The sequence below is a fragment of the Bos grunniens genome, chromosome 8, assembly GCF_055505025.1.
Source record: "Bos grunniens cultivar Pamir isolate PY7600 chromosome 8, Bosgru_T2T1.0, whole genome shotgun sequence".
NCBI classification, from domain to species: Eukaryota; Metazoa; Chordata; class Mammalia; order Artiodactyla; family Bovidae; genus Bos; species Bos grunniens.
In genome coordinates this window covers 76,501,585-76,523,199 of record NC_141172.1, presented here as the reverse complement: position 1 = coordinate 76,523,199, position 21,615 = coordinate 76,501,585, and the positions used below count along the sequence as shown (strand labels likewise).

The window sequence follows — 21,615 nt, the reverse complement described above, 5'->3', positions numbered from 1 at the left end:
AATGCTGATGTGAACTGAAGCCAGGCAAGAGGTGCCCCAAATAGTCTGTCAGGAAAATCCATGGCTCTACATTTTCTTAGGCAAGATTCGTCCAAGAAGGGCCCTTTTATTCCACTGGCACCATACGCATATATTTTGTTTGTGGTTCCTGAGACAAAAAATTGCATATTCTTGTGAAAGAAAACGGAATTGGTTCCAAAACTTACTTTCTGGCCAGAATCAAGCAAGGCCTGAAAAGCAGCTGGTTCTTGTGGCCCTGATTAGATAGAGGGATAAGGATGCTTCTTCCTGGAGCCCTGTCAGGGAAGTGCTCAAACCCAGCCCAGGCTGGCCACATTCCAACTTTCCCCACTGGCGCCTGGTAAGCTGCATGCCAGCAACACATGAGCACCTCTAAGCCCCCCATCGCCTCGCCTGACCTGGCTGCCACTGGCGTAACGCCGCCTGCTGGAACGTTTTCCTGTCAGGTTTTGGCCACAGCAGCTCTGGTGTTCCTCCCTCACCTGCCTAGTGTCCACCAGCCACAGCTTTTATAGCAGGAAGGGGGCAGGTTAATACTAGCCTGGTCTCACAAGAGTCTGTAAAGTGGAGTAGGGACTGGGGGCAGACAGTCCTGCACTTCATTCACTCAAATTCCACCTTTGCAATTTTTTTTTTAATCCATGAACTGTATGTGCTTTTTATTTACTTTGAAATGGCCCAAAGAGAGGATGAAGAGGTGTGTGGTGTAACGGAACCACAGGTGTGTGGTGAGTGGTCAATTCTGTATGCTTCTCTACTCCTGAGACCAGTCTCCAGAGGGTGCCAAGGATAGCCAAGTTTCATTTATTTGTCCAAGTAAAAGCATGATCAAGAATGTTCTAAATAAGGTCAGGGTTTACAGCTTTGATTATAGAATTTCCTCTGATCATTTGATTGGGTTACATGAATTTAAACTTCAGTGAAGCTTCACTTTCAAAGTTTCCACTCCATTTCTCTGAATGTGCTACAGCATGATGATAAGTCTCCCAGATTACCCAAAATCCACCTGAACAATATCTCAACACACTGTGGTTTATTCACCTTAAGAAGAATCTGGAGAGAACATGGTTTGGGATGGGAGACAAGAGTTACACCTGATGGGTCTGGACCATTGATACAAATGATTCTCATTTCATTTTAGAGTTTCCATAATTGTAGCAATTATCTCTGAAAGATTTTTGTCCACATTGATTTGGATAAAGCTTTCTGGAGCTGATGGGGTCTCCAGAGTATCGAATTGGGACTGCAGTAACTCAGGGGGCATAAAATGATCTTTTCTTCTGAGTAAGCGTCCAGAGATGATGTCAAATGACCCAGTCAGATGGACCACAAGGAGCTTCACCTCAACTGGCTTTTCTTCCTTCCCCGAGTCATCACACTTCAGAGGTGCATCATCTTTTCCTTGTATTAAGATGTCTCTGTATACCTTCTTCAGAGCTGAACAGGCTAGAACTACATGCTGTCCAGAGGCTACATCTCTGTTAAAAAAAAAAAAACAAACCTGGGGAGATCCCAAAGAGTGAAGACATTTAAAATAATTGGTGTCAAGCCTAGGCTGAGGCCTTCAGTCCCACTTCTCTGACAGTGGAAGGTGTTACAAATGGTGGCCAAGTATCAGGCAGTCTTGGTTTTGAGGTAAAGACCTTCCACTAGTGAGCCCTCTTGGGTGATGTGTTTACCTCTCTGAGCATCAGTTCAGTTCAGTTCACTCACTCAGTTGTGTCCAACTCTTTGTGACCCTATGGACTGCAGCACGCCAGGCCTTCCTGTCTATCACCAACTCCTGGAGTTTACTCAAACTCATGTCCATTGAGTCAGTGATGCCATCCAGCCATCTCATCCTCTGTCGTCCCCTTCTCCTCCTGCCTTCAGTCTTTCCCAGCATCAGGGTCTTTTCCAGTGAGTTAGCTCTTCGCATCAGGTGGCCAAAGTACTGGAGTTTCAACTTCAGCATCAGTCCTTCCAATGAATATTCAGGACTGATTTACTTTAGGACCATCAGTTCATCATCTCTTAAATGTGGCTACTCAAGAGTACCTGCCCACAGAACTGTGGTATGGAAGTTTATCATGGTGCCCAGCACACAGGAAGTGCTGAGTAAGTATCAGCTCTGCCCCTTGGCTATAGGATGTGACTGAGCCAGCACCTGTGGACATGGGTGGCTGCTGGCAGGCACCTGTGTCCCCCACACAGCATGGCTCAGGCTCTCCTCAGATTTTCTCCATTCCTACTCTGCAGTATGCTGGAAGAATCTGGGGAAGTTACCCATGCAGAGCGGAGAAAGCAGGAAAAAAGAGAGCACCAGTCCCTCTGTTTTCAAGGTGAGCAGAAAGTGAGTAGTTTTCAGAGATGCTGAAAACTAAGAGAAAAACCCGAGCCAGAAATAGAGGTAGATTGACAAGGCACCAATAAGGGAAAACCTAAACAGCATATTATAATGCAGAGACATTACTTTACCAACAAAGGTCTGTCTAGTCAAAGCTATGGTTTTTCCAGTAGTCATGTATGGATGTGAGAGTTGGACTATTAAGAAAGCTGAGCATGGAAGATCCGATGCTTTTGAACCGTGGTGTTGGAGAAGACTCTTGAGAGTCACCTGGACTGCAAGATCCAACCAGTCCATCCTAAAGGAAATCAGTCCTGAATATTCATCGAAAGGACTGATGCTGAAGCTGAAACTCCCAATACTTTGGCCACCTGATGTGAAGAACTGACTCATTGGAAAAGACCCTGATGCTGGGGAAGATTGACAGTGGGAGAAGGGGACGACAGAGGATGAGATGGCTGGATGGCATCACCAATGTGATGGACAGGAGTTTGAGTAGGCTCTGGGAATTGGTGATGGACAGGGAAGCCTGGCGTCCTGTAGTTCATGGGGTCACAAGGAGTCAGACACAACTGAGTGACTGAACTGTACTGAAGGGAAAACCAGTGTGGTCCAAGACCATACATGAGGATGAGCCCCCCTACCACTAAGCTGATGTATACCGTTGTCTTCTTGGAGCCAGGAAGGAACTAAATAAAGTTGTCAAGGGTCAATGCTGGCTTGGGTACTTAGTAGAGATTTCAGTTCAGAACTGAGAACTAAGAATTCTGAAGGGGTCTGCCTTGATCTATGGCCATCGTAGACTGGAGACCCAGTGGATGGAGTGTGTCATCAGCAACAAACCAATGTACTTGAGCCTCCCAGCTCTTCTCAAGGGCATGAGTGAGAGCTTGTTAGTTCTGAGCCTGGAGGTCTGATCTCCGCTCTCCTGAGACTCTTCACTTTGGCTTCCATCACAGGTCAGAATCTTTGATCTGACGAGTCTATTTATGTTACAGACCCAGTTGGGTAGGAGTTCTCAAATCCTAAAACCCAAAAACCTTAAAACCCTAAACCCATACAAAGACAGGACTGCCAGCCACGTCTGTGTGGTGTTTTAAAAAAAATGTAAACTGAATTTTTAATAAGTATAATGTCATATGGCTCAAGTGGTTTTAGATTTATAAAACATGACTTCATCTTAGAAAGCAAGATTTGGAACTCATTCACTGCCACTCCTTTATCTTCCATGTCCCAACCAGGATTCCCACAGGCCAGACCCACAGATGAGAGAAGAGGGTCGTTTGCTCAGAGGCATGCTACAGAGCTGGACAGTTTGAGATTTCAGTTCTGGTAGCGAGTTATCTGTTGATTTGCAAATGACCCCAGATCTTCCTGGTTGTCAGAACTTGAAGTAGGAGGCAATACAAGTGGTGGCTAAGATATGGCTATAACAACATTATTATTTTATTTAGGACTTACTATATATATTAGGTAGACTTCCCTGGTGGCTCAGATGGTAAAGCATCTGCTTACAACGCGGGAGACCCAGGTTCTATCCCTGGGTTGGGAAGATCCTCTGGAGAAGGAAATGGCAACCCACTCTAGTACTCTTGCCTGGAAAATCCCATGGACCGAGGAGCGTGGTAGGCTACAGTCCATGGGGTCGCAAAGAGTCGGACACAACTGAGTGACTTCACTTCACTTCATATATATTAGGTACCATTCTAAGTGCTACCCACACTTATTCACTAATTCCTCACGACAATCTGTAAGGACTGTTGTGAGTAGGAACTATGTCCCTATTTTTCAGAAGAATAAACAGGTTTATGGAAGCCAAGTTGCTGAGTAAAATTCCCAGCTAGTAATTATGAAGTTGTCTAGAAGGCTGACTCTAGAACCCAACACTCTGTGGCTGATTAAAAGTCATTGTTAGTCACCAGATGGAGGTGCGTTTCATTTCTGGTATCCTTTATCATTAGTCAGTTATGATTTCAAGAGTGGTTTCCTTTACTCACTGGCTTATCTGGGGTCTGACGTTCTCTTACCTTCGTAAAACGTCATGCAATTTGCAGAGCCATGGAATTCTGTCCTGAAATTAAAACAAACCAAAGTGGCTTTTCCAGATATTGTTTATTTGTACAGAAACATGTTCATCATGTTCATCAATGTTAAGGTCCAGAGAAATCTCAGTGGTTTTGAGGAGGAGGCTGAGGAATTGTCACTGGGCAGTTCAGCACAGAATCATGTTCCTGGTCCAGGTGTCAGGTTCTTTCCACAATGATAAAAATTACCCTAAAATGCCAGTATGTAACCCCCCCATTTCAATCTCCCCATTATAAATACACTTTATAAATACACTTTCTTTGGTTCTGATATGTTTGGGTGTGTGTGTGCTAAGTCGTGTTTGACTCTGCGACTGCCAGGCTCCTCTGTCCATGGGGATTCTCCAGGCAAGGATACCAAAGTGGGTTGCCATTTTCTGATACACTTAACAGATCTTTAATTGTATTTGCATAATTCTTCAGGTGCTTCTGATCTCAAATGCAGAGAGTTATTCATAGAAACTCTTAAGTCAGCTGCCCCCTGGTCCTATTCTTCAAATCCTCTAAAAACAAAGCTGCTTTCAGATAAAAGTATCGTGATAATTTTGTATTTTTCCAGAGAAGGCAGAAGAAGTTTACATAGGACACCCTAGAGTGTTACACAAAGAAGTTCCCCTGGGGTAAATACTGATTGGCCACAATGCATTACAAAAAAAAACCCCAACTTTTTATTATGTGAATTTAAAACATATACAAAAAGAGACAAAATGGTACAAAACAAACTTCTCTGTACTCATAACCCAGCTTTAATGATTTTTCAGCTCACAATCTGGTCTTCTATATGTCCCAATGCCTATCCTTTATCATTTTGATGCATATTCAAGAAAGATGATGTCTTTATTATTTAAGACTTTTTTTTCGGCTGCTTTGGGTCTTCATTGTGGCATGCAGGCTCTCAACTTGTGGTGTGCAGGCTTGGTTGTGGTATGTGGGCTCTTGGTTCTCCAAACAAGAACTGAACCCAGCCCTGCATTGGGAGCGTCGAGTCTTATCCACTGGACCACCAGGCAAGTCCCCATGATGCATCTTTAAAAGTCCTTGCTCTTAACATTTGACTACCATTTTATCTAGATTTTTGTATTTGTATAATTGAGATTGACTTGCATTTGTTTTCTTGTGTAGTCCATATTAAATTTTGGTATCAAGGTTATCCCTGCCTCCTAAAAATAAGTAGGGCAGCTTTCCTTCTTTTTTCTCTTCTTTGAAACAGCTTGTATACAATATATTATTTTTATGGACTGAATGTTTTTATTTCCCTAAAATTCATATCCCCCATGTAAGAATATTTGGAGGTAATCAGGTTTAGATGAGGTCATGAGAATGAGGTCCTCATGATGGGATTAGTGCCCTTATAAGAAGAGACCAGTGAGCTAGTATATACTCTTTCTCTCCTGCTGCTGCCCTCTCCTTCAACCACCCAGTGGAGATACAGAGAAAAAGTTTCATTCCACCAAGGCCATCGCTCTGTGCTCAGCAAACTAAAGACCTTCTAGTTACTAGGATCCACCCTTGTCAGGAAGCAGAGAAGGATTTTGTGCACACACATACTCCATGCACACATGCTACACACACATACACAGTTAACATTTTTTCATTATATGTATCTTTTCATATTAAATAATATTTTTTAAAAGCACTGTGTGCTAATATTGGGTTAAGAGTCCTGGAAGTTTTATTAGTCACATAATTCTTTAAAGACTTTACTTCTGTGTACACATTACTCAATCAAAGACTACTTAGAAGTTCAAATGTTACAACTATAATATCTGCCGAAGACAGAGATCAAATGACAACTATTACCAAACTTACATGAATGGTATCTTAAATAACAATAACTACATAATTCACAGATACTATTACTCAAATTATAACAGCTACTACAGTGTACACAGGATAGCTCAAATGTATTTCAGGAAAGCCTTGTTTATGTTAGCACTTGTCTGAGTACTCAGTGGACCCAGTGTGGTTATTTCTAAACAAAGTAACAAGATGATGAGGCTTACCAGTTCTAATAAACTTGCAGACCATAAAGAATTTTGTGCTCTATGGGGAGACTTACATGCTCCTGGAAAAGTGTATATGTTTAAGACTTATTCTTGGCAAGATTTTCTGACATCATACTAAAAAACTAAATGTTCTAGAGAAGTCTGTGAGGAGAAAAAAAGTTGTAGCAGCTATACTTATGGAACCTGAAATTGCCACCGTAACACAGTATTTTCTAGACTTATGATGGGGGTCAGGGAAGAAGACTGTCAAGGGTTATGCTGCTGCTGCTGCTAAGTCACTTCAGTCGTGTCTGACTCTGTGCGACCCCACAGACGGCAGCCCACCAGGCTCCCCCGTAGGTAGTGGGGAAAACTAGCTGGACTTACTGAGCCGTGCAGTATTTTATGACGGAAAACTGCCCATGGGAAAGCTGCCAACTCAAGCCCAGATTTGGATTTCTCTTTCCTTCGTCCATTTGCAAGGATCTGTTGTGTGCTTAGGGAGACCCAGACACGATCCTGGGTCCTTTCTTTCAATACTCTACACACGATCACCCTGAGTTTAACTTCTAAGATTCCATTTGCACCCAACTTTCTAAATTCCTTTCTCTTCTGTATCCTCATTGTGAACAGCTAAGCTTTTCTACTACATTCATGAACAGGGATAAAAAAGAAAACACTATCATTTATCCAAAGACCTTAAAAATTTTTTTTTTAAACCTCCTGGCTATATCTTCCAAAACAGCTTCTCCAACAGAAGGCTGCAGCAGAGCAGGGTGACTGGGCCTTAAAGACTCACATGTCAGCATGAGCAGTTTCGTACCTAGGACCCAGACCTACAAAGATATGGTGCCTTTCAAACCCACAGGAAGGGCTGCACAGGCAACTTACTTGGTAAAGTGGTATACTAATCATTAATGGGACTAACTTCAGTGTGTTTCACATGTAAATAGAGGTGTCCGGCTTCAAGTTTAAGAAATGATGTCAACTTCTATAAAGTTAAGGAGTCTTCTTACAGCATATGGGGGCCACAGTGAGGTATCTTTCTAAGCACTTGGAAAAGAAGGAAAGAAGCTTTTTCTTTAAGGCTTTAAAGATCAACACTTAATAGAAAGGGACAGAGATGTTTAAACTCATCTGAAGAAGTAAACAATGACCCTCAGGCTAGCAGTGCATCACTATGATCCAACTATGTATTTTCACACACATAGAGGAAGCACGTGAGGCTTGGGCGTGAATGTCCAGCAGGAACACTATAGGATTAGACAGCAGAGTACTGTCCAGAGGCCATGGCGTTCTGGCCTTACGACTTCAAATATCATGTTCTCATTAGCAAACGTCTCTCTGATGGGGTGGGTGGTCTCACACCATTAGAAACCTAAGCTTTAACTCTCTTACTCTTTTGATTGCATGTTCACTGAGATACCTGACTGCATTTTGGCTTCTGAAATCAGATTGATGTGTTATGGGCCACGTGGCAGTTAAATTTCTTCTTGTAAGTTAATCAACTGGCATTTATGTAGAAATCTTGTGACCCTGACTAGTGGGGTTCTCATACGAGACATGAACCTGTGTTCAATGTGTTGACAGTATCAGGGGTTGAGCCAGCAAGACAGAGCCTGACTACCCTGGTCCCATCTGGGTAGTCGGGCAGCCGTTTCCACAATGCATCCCTGTCACTGTGCATGTCTCTAGGTGAAACAAAATCCTTAGACTAGTGCTGATCTCCATTCACCAGGAATGCTTGGTTTGGAAGAGGTAGTAGGAAGGTCGCTCAGTCGTGTCCGACTGTTTGCGAGCCCATGGACTGTATAGCTTGCCAGGCTCCTCTGTCCATGGAGTTCTCCAGGCAGGAATACTGGAGGGGTTTGCCATGCCCTTCTCCAAGTTGGAAGGTTCAGATGGTCAAATGCTAATTCACATATTCAGTATTCCCGTACCTACTTAAAGAGTTCAAGAAGCAATTATAATGATGCACTAGGACTGATTCACAGATGAAAACACAACAAAAAATGAGCTGTACTTCTGCACGAGTAAAAGGTTCATAGTGGCTTTGGATGCACCAAGGAAGGGGGATAATTTGTTTAATTCCTAGTACTTTAGCTATCTTACCTTTTCTTCCCACTATCAGAGGAGCAACCTTGTGTTTTGTTATTTTAACTAGATTGCACACTTCCTCCAGCTCATCAGCACCAAATCTCTGTACAGAGATCAATCTCTGTATTATTTTATGGCTTAGGAAACACATGTTATTGCATTAAGCTGGATATTGACTTTATTAGTCATTATATTTTCTGCATGCCTGAAATATTTCACAATAAGGATGAAACAAGTGAATTAAAAAAAAAACAAACATATTTGGGTAATAAACTTCCTACCCTTTGTACAGGTAAACAGAACTTTGAATCCTGCTGTCTAAATACGTGCCTTAGCTGAGAATTGTGCATGTAGCTTCACTTAGTCACAATAAATTCCTCAGAAGCTCAACCATGAAAACTAATAAATGGAAATATAAAACAGAAATAGATGCCTTCAGACACCTGCCCAATCAGAATGCATGTTGGACCAGTTTATTCACAGCACCAGTAAGGTCTGGGTCCACCAGCCACAGAATCAATGAGAAGGCTGGAGATAGCAATGAAGTACTTTCAACTTTATTTTACCTTAGTTTCCAAGTATTGAGTCACAGTTATTACACAGTTGGGTTCCTTCCCTAGAGGCCCACAGGGGGCCACAAGGAGAGAGTTCTTCCAGAGTCGCTCCAGGTGCTACGTGAATTCCCAGGCGGGACACCAGCATTCTCACCCCTGGTCTGTGTGAAGCAAGGCGTCACCTGCCTCATGTACCCATCCAGGCCTAGATCCCTCCAAGGGATGTGCTGTCTGAGGGCCACGCCTCGCTCCTGCTCTATATCACCCTCGCTTTCACCCTTTCCATCTCCATTTAAACAACCCTGATTCATTTCTCATAGACTAGGTGTGTGAGGAGTATCAGGGCCTTTAACACAGTAGAAAAAGTAGGGTCTTAGAGGTTAGATCCCCTTGACTCTGTGCTTTTGCTCAAGTTACTTCTCTGTGCCTCCCTTTGTTCATCTGCAAAATGGGGGAATCATGTAATTCACTGATCTGCTTTGGGATTTAAAGAGGAAAAGGAGTCATTTTAAACATTATTTTTTTGGGCTGATTTTATAGCTGCAATAAATGGCATCAGTTTCCAACTTTGAATCTGGAAAAGACCTTTAATAAATGAATTTGGTATGCAGTAGATTCTAATTCCACAAATAATGAATATTTAATATGTGCAAAGCGCTATACAGAGCACTGGGAATATAATATGAATGGTGTAGTTCCTGTCCTCAAGGGGGTCACAGCCTGATGATGGGTATCTATCAGTTAAACTACACGTAAGGCAGAGATGAGGGCTCCAAGGGATATACTAAGAAGGGCTCTAAGTGGAGAGTAGAGGGAGAGATCAATTTTGATCAGGGCCTAGGAAGACTAAATCTTCAAGGATAAAGAGGATTTTAATGGAAGCAGGGCCTGCCAAGCAGAGGGCAGGGTAAGACTGGGAGTATTAAATATTAAAGATGCTTTGCCAAGACTCTACAGTAAATGGATGAGGCAGGAGCTTAGCACTGCCGACCAGGTGTGGGAGTTGCTTTGTGACGAGGGTAAGGAGAAACTGTCAGGACTAGATAGTCAAGACTCTGAGTGAGCTGCTAAGGAGTTTGGCCTTTACTGTCAGGTCTTAGGGAGAACTTGGACACATGAGATCCAAATTTTGTATTCATAATGTTTGTGAAGAAAGGGGATGACTGAGATTTCCTCTTCACAGAGGCAGAAACCGAGGCCAAACAGAGATACTAGAGCAAATTCACTGCATTCTGTGTGTAAATACTACAGACAATATCATAATTAGTGAAGTCAAACACAGAAAGTCTTAGAGGAAAGAGAGGAGGAAACAACATAATCCAGATGAGCATCCAAGCTTACTGGATTGCTATTCTAGGTCCCTTCACTCCCGACAGTCCCTACATGCAGGGATAGGGGTGCAGTGGACCCTGAGCCCCCAGCCCAGGGCTTAAGCACTGAGGGCTAAATCAGAGCATCATGAGGACAGAGAACGCTTCCTTGGCCTACCTAGAAAGAGAAAGTGTCTTCTGGAAGGGGATGACAATTAAAGGGCAGGCGCTCAGAGGAACAGATGGAAGAGGAGTGTGCCCAGCATTGCTGGGGGAGGTGGACAGAGGGCAAGGCAAGTGGGAGCGGAGCAGTGGAGGTGAGGGACCGGTTTAATCTGGTGCAAAAGTGAACCTAAGCCCACAGAGGGCAAAAATGCATATAAACAAAATATATACCCCCAAAAGATGGGTATATACATAAAATTCAATTAGTAGGTATTTTTGGAAGATGCAACCAAGGGTGATATATTCTGTGAAAGAATTTGTAGTCATCGGTCAACTGTTTTATACAGGGTAAGTATTATATTTGTAATCAGCAACAAAACTGTCCAAAACCTCTCTTTTAAATAGACTCTGAGGTTGAAGTCTGCTCAAGTGTCACCCCATGGGCTGCCAGAACAGCATGGACCTGGCACATCAGGGAGACTCACTGACGGACAGCTTGGAAATCATTATCTCATCATGTCAACCATGCATCCCTGCCTGGGTGGCATGTCTTTCTCCACCAGCGCTGTCCAGCAGAGCTTCCTGCCCTGATAGAAATGTTCTCTACCTGCGCCGTCTGGATTAGCAGCCACCAGCCACATGTGGCTTTTGAACACTTGAAGTATGGCAGTGCAATCCCAGAACTGGAGTTTACACTTAACTGAAATAGCCTTAAGGTGCCCTTGGTGTATTCAGCTCAGGTTCTTTGTCTTCAAATCTTAGCCTTCTGAGTACAATGTGTGTGTATGTGTTACTCAGTTGTGTCTGACTCTCAGTGACCTCATGGACCTCCCCAAACCATCCTGAGAATCTCCCCCAAGGCATACCATTACCTCTGCCTCTAACAGTCTACCTGATGCTCAGCACAGTATCCTCTGGGGGACGGGAGCCTGCGGGCTGGTTGCCAGGGCAATGAGGAGGTGGTGGTGCCAGCTCAGCTGTGACCCACACCTTCGCTCACCCACACCCACTCACTGGGCTCTCATCAAAAATGGTAGCCATTTGCTGTTTTACTGCATTCCTCTCTGCTTCATCCAATGTCAGGAAAACTTGTATAGCTTCCTCTGAATATATTTAGTAACTCGTTATGTTTCTTCCAGTAATTGATAACCTTTTCTTCTGTACAATAAATTCCTCTTCTCAATTCTCCTCAGCCCCTAGCCCCATCAATACTGCTCACTTAACAAGGCTCACTTGTGAGTAAGAGGAACGATGCTTAAATGCCATTATAAAAATCTGTCCATTTGGGGTTGCTTTACTTTGTTCTTTAATTTTGTACTCAGCAAGGGGAAAAAGAAAATAACCCTAGCACGGTCACACTTTACACACTCCACAGAAATGATGTATTACATGTATGCATATATAGATACGGTATTAACAACAACAGTAAGAAGTGATATTCACTGAATGCGTCAGGTATGTCTCTGTGCACACTTTTCATTTTATCTAATCCTCTCAAGGACCCAATAAAATAGATCTTGTCACCATTCCTACTTCACAGGAGGAAAATGAGGCAAAGAGAGACCAAGCCATTTGCCAAAAGTCACACAAGCTCAGTGGTGGGGCCAGGTTATCTACGTTATGTTTATTATCTCTAGTACAGTATCATTGTTATGTTTAAGTTGTTACTCCGTATCTCCTTTTGGCTGCTCTCCTCCCACCTTCTAAAGTCAAATGCTGTGAACTTAAATTTTGATGGTTCAATGTTTAAACTTGGGGAGCACTTCCTGAAACAAACAGAAACCCTCAGAGTGCTCTAGAATTAGACCTAATAGGGGTTAGTGACTTCAGTCCTTCAAGGCAGGACAAAGAGAAGAAAGTGGAGCACAACCTGGGGGAGCCGAGTTCATGGTACAAACACCAGTGTTGCTCTTTGGCCAGTTTCATCTCAATACCGGTCCTTTGGACACCCTTGGCATGTGGACCTGCCTGGGGCCCCTGCTGCCAGCTGCTCTGTGGACCCACCCTAGGCCCTGTGCTCAGTCTCTCCCGGGTGACAGCTAGTTCTATGAATCCACAGTTTGTGACTCTGGTTTGAGAAAGACCCTCTAGAAAAGGCCCTCACAATGGTGCATAAAGGAATGAGATGTCAGGCCGTCCATTCTTTCACTTACTCTTTCATTCACAAATTTGCCACAAATATTTTCTGATACACACTGTGTGTCAGGCTCTGGGGATATATAATGGTTAACAGAAATGGCCACAGTGCCTGTCCTTTTGGAGGTAAAATCTAGTTACAGGGACAAATATTAATCAAATTCTCACACCATCACATGCCATGTTACAACTGGGACATGGATGATAAGGGATATGCTGCCATGAGAGTCCATTAGAAGAGGTTTTATCTAGAAGTCAGGGTGAGGTTCCCTGAAGAAGGGGCACAGCTGCTGAGACGAGATGCATGAGCAGGTAACTGAGAGGAATGGGGAGGCGCGTTCTTCACAGTGGGAACAGCAGACACAGAGGCCCTGGGGGAGGAGCATGGCAGCAGAGCCACTGAAAAGGGCCAGGACAGCTCCAGTAGAGACGGGGGTAGACGAGTGGGGGTGGTATGTGGGAGGGTGGGGTGCACCCAAAGACACGGGGGTGGGGCACTGCCAATTTGGCCTGACCATGTACGTGTAGGATTTTATGTGTCTGGTCTTGACGCTGAGATAATGGGAAACCTCCAGAAGGCCATTTGAGTTTGCAAAGATCACTCTAGCTTTGGGGTGGGCACCAGGGCCTGGAGAGGGTAGGCTGGTAGGTCCTGAGAAGAAAAGGTGAACTTGCACACGTATAAGCCACAGAGGAATTACACTCTGCAGATTCAAATCCCTCAACAAAGTGTTCTGGCAGATCCTGCCGAGCTGGGGCTGATGGTGGCATCAATCCTGATGCCAGTGTAGAGTTTAGACAGGAGTTCAGGGCCACAGCTCACATACATGGCAGGCCTGCTGTGCACCTGGCTTCTGGAGCACTGTCTTGAGTGCGTGACTCAGGAACTCTACTGCCCCAAGTGTGCAGGCATCTTCACCTGCATCCCTCGGCTGGGACATGCGTTGGAAATAAAAACAGACAGTGCACCTTACCTCGTCATGCAGCGGTATCCCTTTTTGCATCTTCATGAGATTTTCCTCTGGGTGGTAGTCATCTGCATCGTAGAATTTCCATCCTAGCTTTAAGAACAAAGTGAAAGAGGGTACACAGCAGGTCATGCGGCCCATGTGATGGGCACTGTGGGTTCCTAATACTAACAGCAGGTGTAGAAACAACCTGGCCACCCTCTTTCCCACCAGCAGCCACACAGACCATCCCTCCTCCACCCAGGTGCAGGAGCAGGGAGGTCTGTAAGGATGCTTCACTAATCCCGCCCCCTGGGTTGCTGCAGCTGTTTTTTTCATTCATCATTATTTTCCATGACCAAGGAAAGAGACAAAATTGCTCCAGGCGGTTTCACAAGCTTTGTGGAGGTGTCTGAGGTGACTTTACAAACCACGCAGGCCAGAAGCAATGAGACAAGATGAGACTTGCAGCTGGGAGGTGTTAGCACAGGTTACCTCAGATGCCAGCAGGGCGCCCACGGTGGATCTGTGGAGAGGACACAGATGCCATGTGACTACCCTTCCCCCATCTGCCTCTTCCATCCAAGGAGCCGTGGGAAGCACATGGCTGCCCCACCGGTATTAAACACCAACAACTTACAATACTGAAACTGAGACATGTGCTCCTCACCCTGGAGTCTAGAGCATGGCTTTAGTTTTCTCCAGGAATTTAAATAATTATCCAGTTTTCACTAAATTTTCCCCCAAAAGCAATACCTAAGATCTCATTAAACTCCTGAAGTTTTTTTTTTTTTTTGTCCCTGTTTTGTAGATAATTATTTTTTGAAAAAGAACAGGATGAGATGGTTGGGTAGCATCAAGGACTGAATGGACATGAATCTGAGCAAATTAGGAAGTAGTGAAGGTCGCAAGGAGTTGGACATGCCTTAGTGACTGTCATGTCCAGTCACTACATGGACAACAACTGAATAAAGTGATAAATTCTACTGAGGATACTGGAGGAGGGGTCTGACAGGGAATTTAACCTCTAAGCACCCATACAAGGTTCACGGAGCTCATAAAAGCATTAATATATTGGGACTTAAAAGGGACACACACTTCAAATAAAGGACTCAGAGAATTACCAGCATTCATTACTAAGTATGGGAGTTGAATGCTCTCTGTTCAGACCCTAACAACTACAGGTCAGTGAAGAGGGCCTGGGTCCCAGAGCTTGAGATCTGGCCACAGTCTCCATTCTGCCACTAAATGACTACGCCCTCCTTGTCCTCTAAACCTCAGTTTTCTCACCTGCAAAACAAGGGAACTGAGCTACATTTATCCATTCACTTTCTCATTTCACTCAGCCAATATTTAATGAGCATCTACTAGCTCCCAGGACATAATGCTCAGCCCACTGAGACTGGTTTCAGCCATCTTGAGGTTTATGGCTAGTGCAATGGGGGTAGGGATGGAGGCTGGCAAGTGATGAGTTAGAAAGGAAGCCCCCTCTTGCTCTCAACTTCTGAAGTATTACCCAAATGCCAATCACTGACATACAACCTTCAGGATTTTTTTATTGTACCCTCCTCCTAGTTCATCATGCCTTCTCACCTAAGTTGTACATGCCACTTTTACAATTCTCTGTTATTTTTATTCAATTGCTTCACTCTTTAAAATTAAACAAATGTGTTAAAGAAGGAAATTCATTCCGTCCCTTATACAGGAAGCCATCCTCACTTGCCTTAAGTAGGAGGTAACTGAAAAGATGCACACAATGAAAACAAAACATTGTGAAGAAATTCTATACTGTCAATTACCAAGGGTTCTCTCTTTTGTTAAGAAAGTATCAGCAAGGTGTTAAAAAGACACACTGAGATGTCCTCCCTAAAGTGACCTAAGGACTGAGAGAACCAGAACGTCTCCCATTATGTTCACGCCAATGGAGGCTGCATAGGCTGACATGTTGCAGCCTGCTGGTGATTAAACTTCCCAGCCAAACTCCAGGGCTGGAGAAACCAGTGCTGTGTACACCAGAAATCACACTTAAGACCAAGTTAGATTAGCCAGGAATGAACATGTCAGCCACCAGTCATAATTTAAAACAAGAGCTAACTAGACTAGGGTGTAGATGGGCAGAAAGGAGATAGAAGGAAACTGAAGAACCATTCTCTACCACTCTAACCAAACTTCTTAACCAGGGGACATGGTGAAGGTCCCTGGTCCATGTTTGAAGATGGACCAAGGACCCTCAGTAGAAATAAAGCACAATGCTCCCCTCACAGGAGACTGGTCAGAGCGGAGCATTACAAACCGGTTTGGCACCCAAATGCCACAGTAATTTTTGTAAAGCTAAACCTACCTACCTGGAGCAAGAAGGAGTCTTGGAAATACACTGGACCGCATGGGCAGTTCCAGCTTCAGAACATTCTAGAAGGGTGAAAAGCCTTTGGAGGCTGTGAAACTTCAGTTGTCTTTTGCTGCCTCTGGTGGAATGCCGCCTGTCTTTTCTGATAAAGGGCACTGCTAGACTTTGGACTAAGCAGGAAAGGCTTCCTCGGCCCCTCAAGTTGGCCAGACTGGGCTGGCCAGGGGCTCTGTGGTATGGAATGCTCTTTCTTCCTCACAAACCTGGAGCATTCTTCATATTTAATACTCCATACTTCTAGTTGAAGCGGGGAACACAGTAGGTTAGAAAGTTAAATTCACTTTATAAACTCTGATCAGAAAAGTCCAAGGCCAGGAAGGAGGAAGCTAGGGCTGTCCAGCCTGACAAATGTCTCTAGGCGCTTGGGAGGAGGCTTGCCCGTGCTCTGTGGTCCCTTGCTCTCCTGCACGCTGTTCTGACTTGAGGCCCCCAACAACCTGCCCGGGCCGCTCCAGGGGCCAAGCAGAACCCGTTACCCCAGCAGGCGCCGCTGCCTAAATTCAGAGATGCAGAGCCCGAGTCTGGGAAGTGGCCCCGGGCCAGGAGCTCCCGGAGCGAGCAGGTTGGCAAGTGGGGAGAGGGAGGGAGCAAGGTGCTCTGGGCCTCAGTTTCCTAATCGGCAAAGGGAAAGGAAGGTGGCTCCCCAGGGAACTCCAGTCGCCACGGGCCCCAAACGGCGGCAGGTCTGGCCTCCGCCGCCTCCCCAATGCGCCTCCCGAGCCTGGCCCCCAGCACCTACTTCCCCGAGCCGCTCACGCCCATCACCAGCACCGCGTTGGGCGCCTCCATCGCCCCAAATCCGGTTCCTTCCCTCCGCCTTCCGGAGCCCGTCCGCCCCGCCTTCCCAGCCGCGGAGGGCGGAGCCGCCCGCGACCCCGCCCCGCCCGCACACCGGACACCGAGGGGCCCCCGTCGGGACCCCGCCCCAATGCGCGTGGCCCCACTTCCGCGCCGCCCCACCGGCGTCGATACCTGCCCCACCCCGCGCCCCTTCCCTGGCGAGTCACGCCCTGGACCAGACCCCGCCCCCAGGCGCTCCGCCCGCCGCATCGCCGCGGAGACCGGCGCACACGGCGCCCCACCGCTTTCCCTTCTCCCACCTCCATCCCTTCCCTGCTCCTCCCCCTGCGCCCCTCTCCTCTGTGCCATAAGTGGAGCCCGCCGCAGGCAGGGAAGCGGGCCCCGCGTCCCTCCATCTGCGGTCCTCTTCGCCTAGCCTCTCTCCATCGCCCTTACAGGCCTGACCCTTTTGCTTCTCCTCAACCAATGAGCTTTAGAAAGAGCTTTAGTTTAGTTTTTAATGTAATAGTAATAAACAGAAAATAAATAACACTTTACCACACCACGCGGCAGCAAGCATCAGTTCCCCCGTCCTGTATAGATAAACAGGTAGGAATATTGTTGGAAATTAGGATCGTGCTGTACACAGTGTTTTGTAACCTGGCATTTTGTCACAACAATACAAGGCAGATTTCTTTTGATGTCAAATATAGAGTGGGCCATAGCAGCACATGTTATTATCAGATCAGATCAGATCAGTCGCTCAGTCTTGTCCGACTCTTTGCGACACCATGAATCGCAGCACGCCAGGCCTCCCTGTCCATCACCAACTCCCAGAGTTCACTCAGACTCATGTCACTCGAGTCAGTGATGCCATCCAGCCATCTCATCCTCTGTCGTCCCCTTCTCCTCCTGCCCCCAATCCCTCCCAGCATCAGTCTTTTCCAATGAGTCAACTCTTCGCATGAAGTGGCCAAAGTACTGGAGTTTCAGCTTTAGCATCATTCCTTCCGAGAAATCCCAGGGCTGATCTCCTTCAGAATGGACTGGTTGGATTTCCTTGCAGTCCAAGGGATTCTCAAGAGTCTTCTCCAACACCACAGTTCAAAAGCATCAATTCTTTGGCGCTCAGCCTTCTTCACAGTCCAACTCTCACATCCATACATGACCACTGGAAAACCATAGCCTTGACTAGACGAACTTTTGTTGGCAAAGTAATGTCTTTGCTTTTGAATATGCTGTCTAGGTTGGTCATAACTTTCCTTCCAAGGAGTAAGCGTCTTTTAATTTCATGGCTGCAGTCACCATCTGCAGTGATTTTGGAGCCCAGAAAAATAAAGTCTGACACTGTTTCCCCATCTATTTCCCATGAAGTGATGGGACCGGATGCCATTAAGCGGAAGAAGCACCCTCTTTGAAGGACCCTTTTGCTTTAAAGCAATGTGTTAATTATGTGCCATTTAAAATGTTTGATTAAAAGCACGTCCAACGACATTCTGCCCAACTTCCTTTGTTTCCCAAGTTCATACTACTCTGTGTCTTTGAAAACAATGAAGCTGACATAAAAGCATTTAATCAATATGTCGATTACCTCTGCACTGACTATTTTTCTTACTTAGCCCAAGTAGGTGACATTTCAGTGTTCCTGGATAGAGTTTGTACCGATGAAATACCTGAGACCTGGAGAGACAGGTGACTTGTGTAAGGGCTTACAGTTCAGTTGTGCTTGAGGAACATTTTTTGAACATCTACCATCCACAGAACTCCAAAGGTGAACATTGTAATTCTCCAGGTGCTCCCTGGCAGGTAGGGGGAATAGATGTGTAAGCACAGGTGTGACTTGTGCTCTGCTTTACCAGCTCAGGTGAAAAAAAAAGTGTTCACATTTCTCTCAAAGTTCAAATCAGAACGATCAGCAGAAAGTCTATTCTTCTCCCCGGATATCCAACCCAAGACATGTCCACGGACCTCATAGTTTCTGTACTAGTCAGGGTGGTGTCGGGAAACAGCGCATTCAAGTTGGGTCATTTGAAAAGAGTTCAACAAACGTACTCTTTTCAGAGATGCAAGTGGGGTCAATGAAAGCAATGGTATCTCAGTAAGTGAGGGGAGATGTGAGGGGGCAATAGAAGGGAGTCTATTGGGCTAGGCTGGGGGGAGAGACAGAGGGGAGAGGAGGGAGAAAGAGCATATACTATGTGGATGGACATGTCTGAAGTGAAATGTGGCCTGAGAAAGAGAGAAGGATACCCCTATTGACCCAACAGGGGAGGAATCAGGAGAATCAATGACCTCCCCTCCCCTTCTCTTGCCCTCTGATCTGCTAGTGACCAAACCCCATGGGCCAATCCCAACTGGAAGGCAGAGAGTCAGGGAGTCTATGGCCCATGCATCCCAGTCTCCTAGGCACAGAGCCGGGAAGAGAGGGTTGGAAAGTGTATCTGAGTGATGGGCAAAGAAAAGATATCCAGCACTGTTGTTCTCAAGAGTTCAGTGAATTCATCCTCCTGCACTTGCCTGCAGGACATCAGAACTCCCAGGTGATGCTAAGGGCTGAACTTCACATTTTTTACTTCTGAGAGGACCACCTACTGGTCCTGGTTGTCTCAGGGCTTCTCAGCTGTTGAGCAGCCAGAGGCCCAACGTTGGTCTGATGTTAGGTTCTGTCTGTCTACTGCAGGAATTGCTATATTAGCTGAGGCACATGATGCCTGGAAGCCTAAAGAGACTCTTGGCCAGCCACTGTCTCCTGCATGTGTGACCCAGGTCCCATCACCCCCAGACTGAGGACAGCCTGCACTGTGAGTCTCGACCAGTAGTGGCGGCAGTGGAGAGGCTGCTGTAGGCACCCCACAGGTTAGCTGGGGGGGTGGGGGGGTGGGGGTAGGGGGGAGCATCTTCTCACAGTGCACACAAGCAATTCCTGGGAAGCAAAGCAGCTATCAGGATGGCTGGGAAGGGCAGCTTTCCCATTAAAGTGGCCTCTCATCTGACAGGTCTCATTAAGAAGAGGTTTCATCTGCACCTCTTCCCTTCCAGACAGTCTTTGATTTTGGTTGAATTTTGAGAATTCAAATAATTGCAAGGAAGCGCTCTACATACCAAATCACAGGTCTTAACCAAGCCCCAAAGTAGCTTGTTGTACCTTCTTCTGGAAGTAATGGTTGTAAACTTGCTTCACATGTTCATAATTAAAAAGGCTCACTCAAAGGGCCCAGAACAAAGTTTGGACAAAGGCAAGATGATTTTTGCTACCTCATTAGATGCAGAAAAAGCATTTGAAAAATTCAACATCTCTTAATGATAGAAGTACTTAACAAACTAGGACTACAAAATAGCCTGACAAAGAGCATCTCTGGGCCCCATAGCAGATATTTTACTTAATGATAAATGAGTGAATGTTTTCACTATGATTAGGAACAAGGAAGGGCGTCTGTTCTCACGGCTTCCATTCAACATTCTATTGGAGGTTCTAGCCACGGTAATTAGACAAGAGAAAGAAAAAAAAAAAGCACCCAGATTAGGAAGGAATAAGTAGGGACTTTCCTGGTGGTCCAGTGGCTAAGACGCCACACTCCCAATGCAGGGAGCCCAGGTTTGGTCCTTGGTCAGGGAGCTGAATCCCACGATGCCATAACTAAGAGTTCGCAAAGAGTTCGCGTGCTCCAACTAAGAGTTCTCATCCCATAGTTAAAGATCCCTTGTGCCGTAACTAAGACACAGTGAAGCCAAGTAAATTTTTTTTTTTAAAGAAAGAAATAAGTAGAGTTATACTTCCAGATGGCATCATGTTCTATACAGAACATTCTGAGGCATCTACAAGGACCCTATTAGAGCTAATAAATGAGTTCAGCCAGGTTGCAGGCTACAAGGTCAACATAAAAAAGCAATTATATTTCTATACACTGGCAATGAACAATCTGAAAAAGAAATTAAGAAAAATCCTATTTATAGCAGCATCAAAAAGAACAAAATAATTAGGAAAAAGTTTAATAAAAGAAGTACAAAATTTGTACTCTGATGATGTATATATGGGATATGAGAAATTAAGAACACTCATCCTAACTTCCTAGAAATGTAAACTGATATCACTTCTCTTGACAGTTTGGCATGATAGAATAAAGCTGAATAGGTATATACTCTGTAATTCTGCAATTTTATTTCTAGGTTAACACTTGAGAATATAAGTACACAAATGTACAAGAAGTTGTGTTCATAATAGCCTCAAACTAGAAACAAACGGAATATCCATCAGCAATGAGATGGCTTAATAATCATTGCATATTCAGGTAATGAAACATTGTACAGCCAATAATATGAAAAGGCATATCAAAGCCATAAAGGGTTAGTCGCTCAGTTGTGTTTGATTCTTTGCGACCCCATGAACTGTAGTCCATCAGGCTCCTCTGTCCATGAAATTCTCCAGGCAAGAATACTGGAATGGTAGCCATTTCCTTCTTTGGGGGGGTCTTCCGGAATCAGGGATTGAATCCAGGTCTCCCGCATTGCAAGCAGATTCTTTACTGTCTGAACCACCCGGGAAGTGCCTAATGCTGATTAGAAGAATTAGATCTATGTAAGTACCATTTCTTTTTTAAAAACAAAATTAAGCAGTATGTTTGTATTCTAAAGATATATATATATACACATATAAGAAAACTATGCAGAAAAGCAAGAGAATGATTAACCTAAAATTCAAGATGATGGGAGTCAGAAGGGGCACAAAACGTCTTCTGGTGAACTGGCAGTATTCTGTTTCTTAACATAGATGTTGGATAGTATGATGGTTAATTTTATGTGTCA

The 21,615-nt window shown here is 45.0% G+C and overlaps 1 protein-coding gene across 11 annotated transcripts; it reads right to left on the bottom strand.

Moving 5' to 3' along the window:
• Positions 1 to 802: 802 nt before the first annotated feature.
• On the bottom strand, positions 803 to 17,329 carry IDNK (IDNK gluconokinase). 11 transcript variants are annotated; one of them, XM_086416783.1, is made up of 6 exons: positions 16,772 to 16,827; positions 15,971 to 16,034; positions 14,121 to 14,151; positions 13,653 to 13,739; positions 4,375 to 4,418; positions 803 to 1,499 (listed from the first exon to the last, which is right to left on the bottom strand). In XM_086416783.1, exons 4-6 carry the CDS (start codon positions 13,686 to 13,688, stop codon positions 1,154 to 1,156), a joined length of 426 nt encoding a protein of 141 aa, XP_086272909.1. In that variant the 5' UTR covers positions 13,689 to 13,739; positions 14,121 to 14,151; positions 15,971 to 16,034; positions 16,772 to 16,827; the 3' UTR covers positions 803 to 1,153. The 11 variants fall into 11 exon arrangements, 9 of the variants coding, with proteins under 9 accessions (XP_086272909.1, XP_086272911.1, XP_086272904.1 ...); XM_086416785.1 differs by having other exon boundaries at positions 13,653 to 13,735; XM_086416778.1 differs by lacking the exon at positions 15,971 to 16,034.
• Between the last annotated feature and the right edge of the window lie 4,286 nt (positions 17,330 to 21,615).

Bases quoted from the DNA above. Each gene is read 5' to 3' on its own strand.
- IDNK (XM_086416779.1), bottom strand. From the start codon at position 13,964: ATGAAAAAAACAGCTGCAGCAACCCAGGGGGCGGGATTAGTGAAGCAT. The intron at 4,419-13,652 runs GTAAGGTGCACT...TTTTAATTTCAG, and splicing joins GGATACCGCTGCATGACGAG to GACAGAATTCCATGGCTCTG. The intron at 1,500-4,374 runs GTAAGAGAACGT...TTTTTTTAACAG, and splicing joins TTGCATGACGTTTTACGAAG to AGATGTAGCCTCTGGACAGC.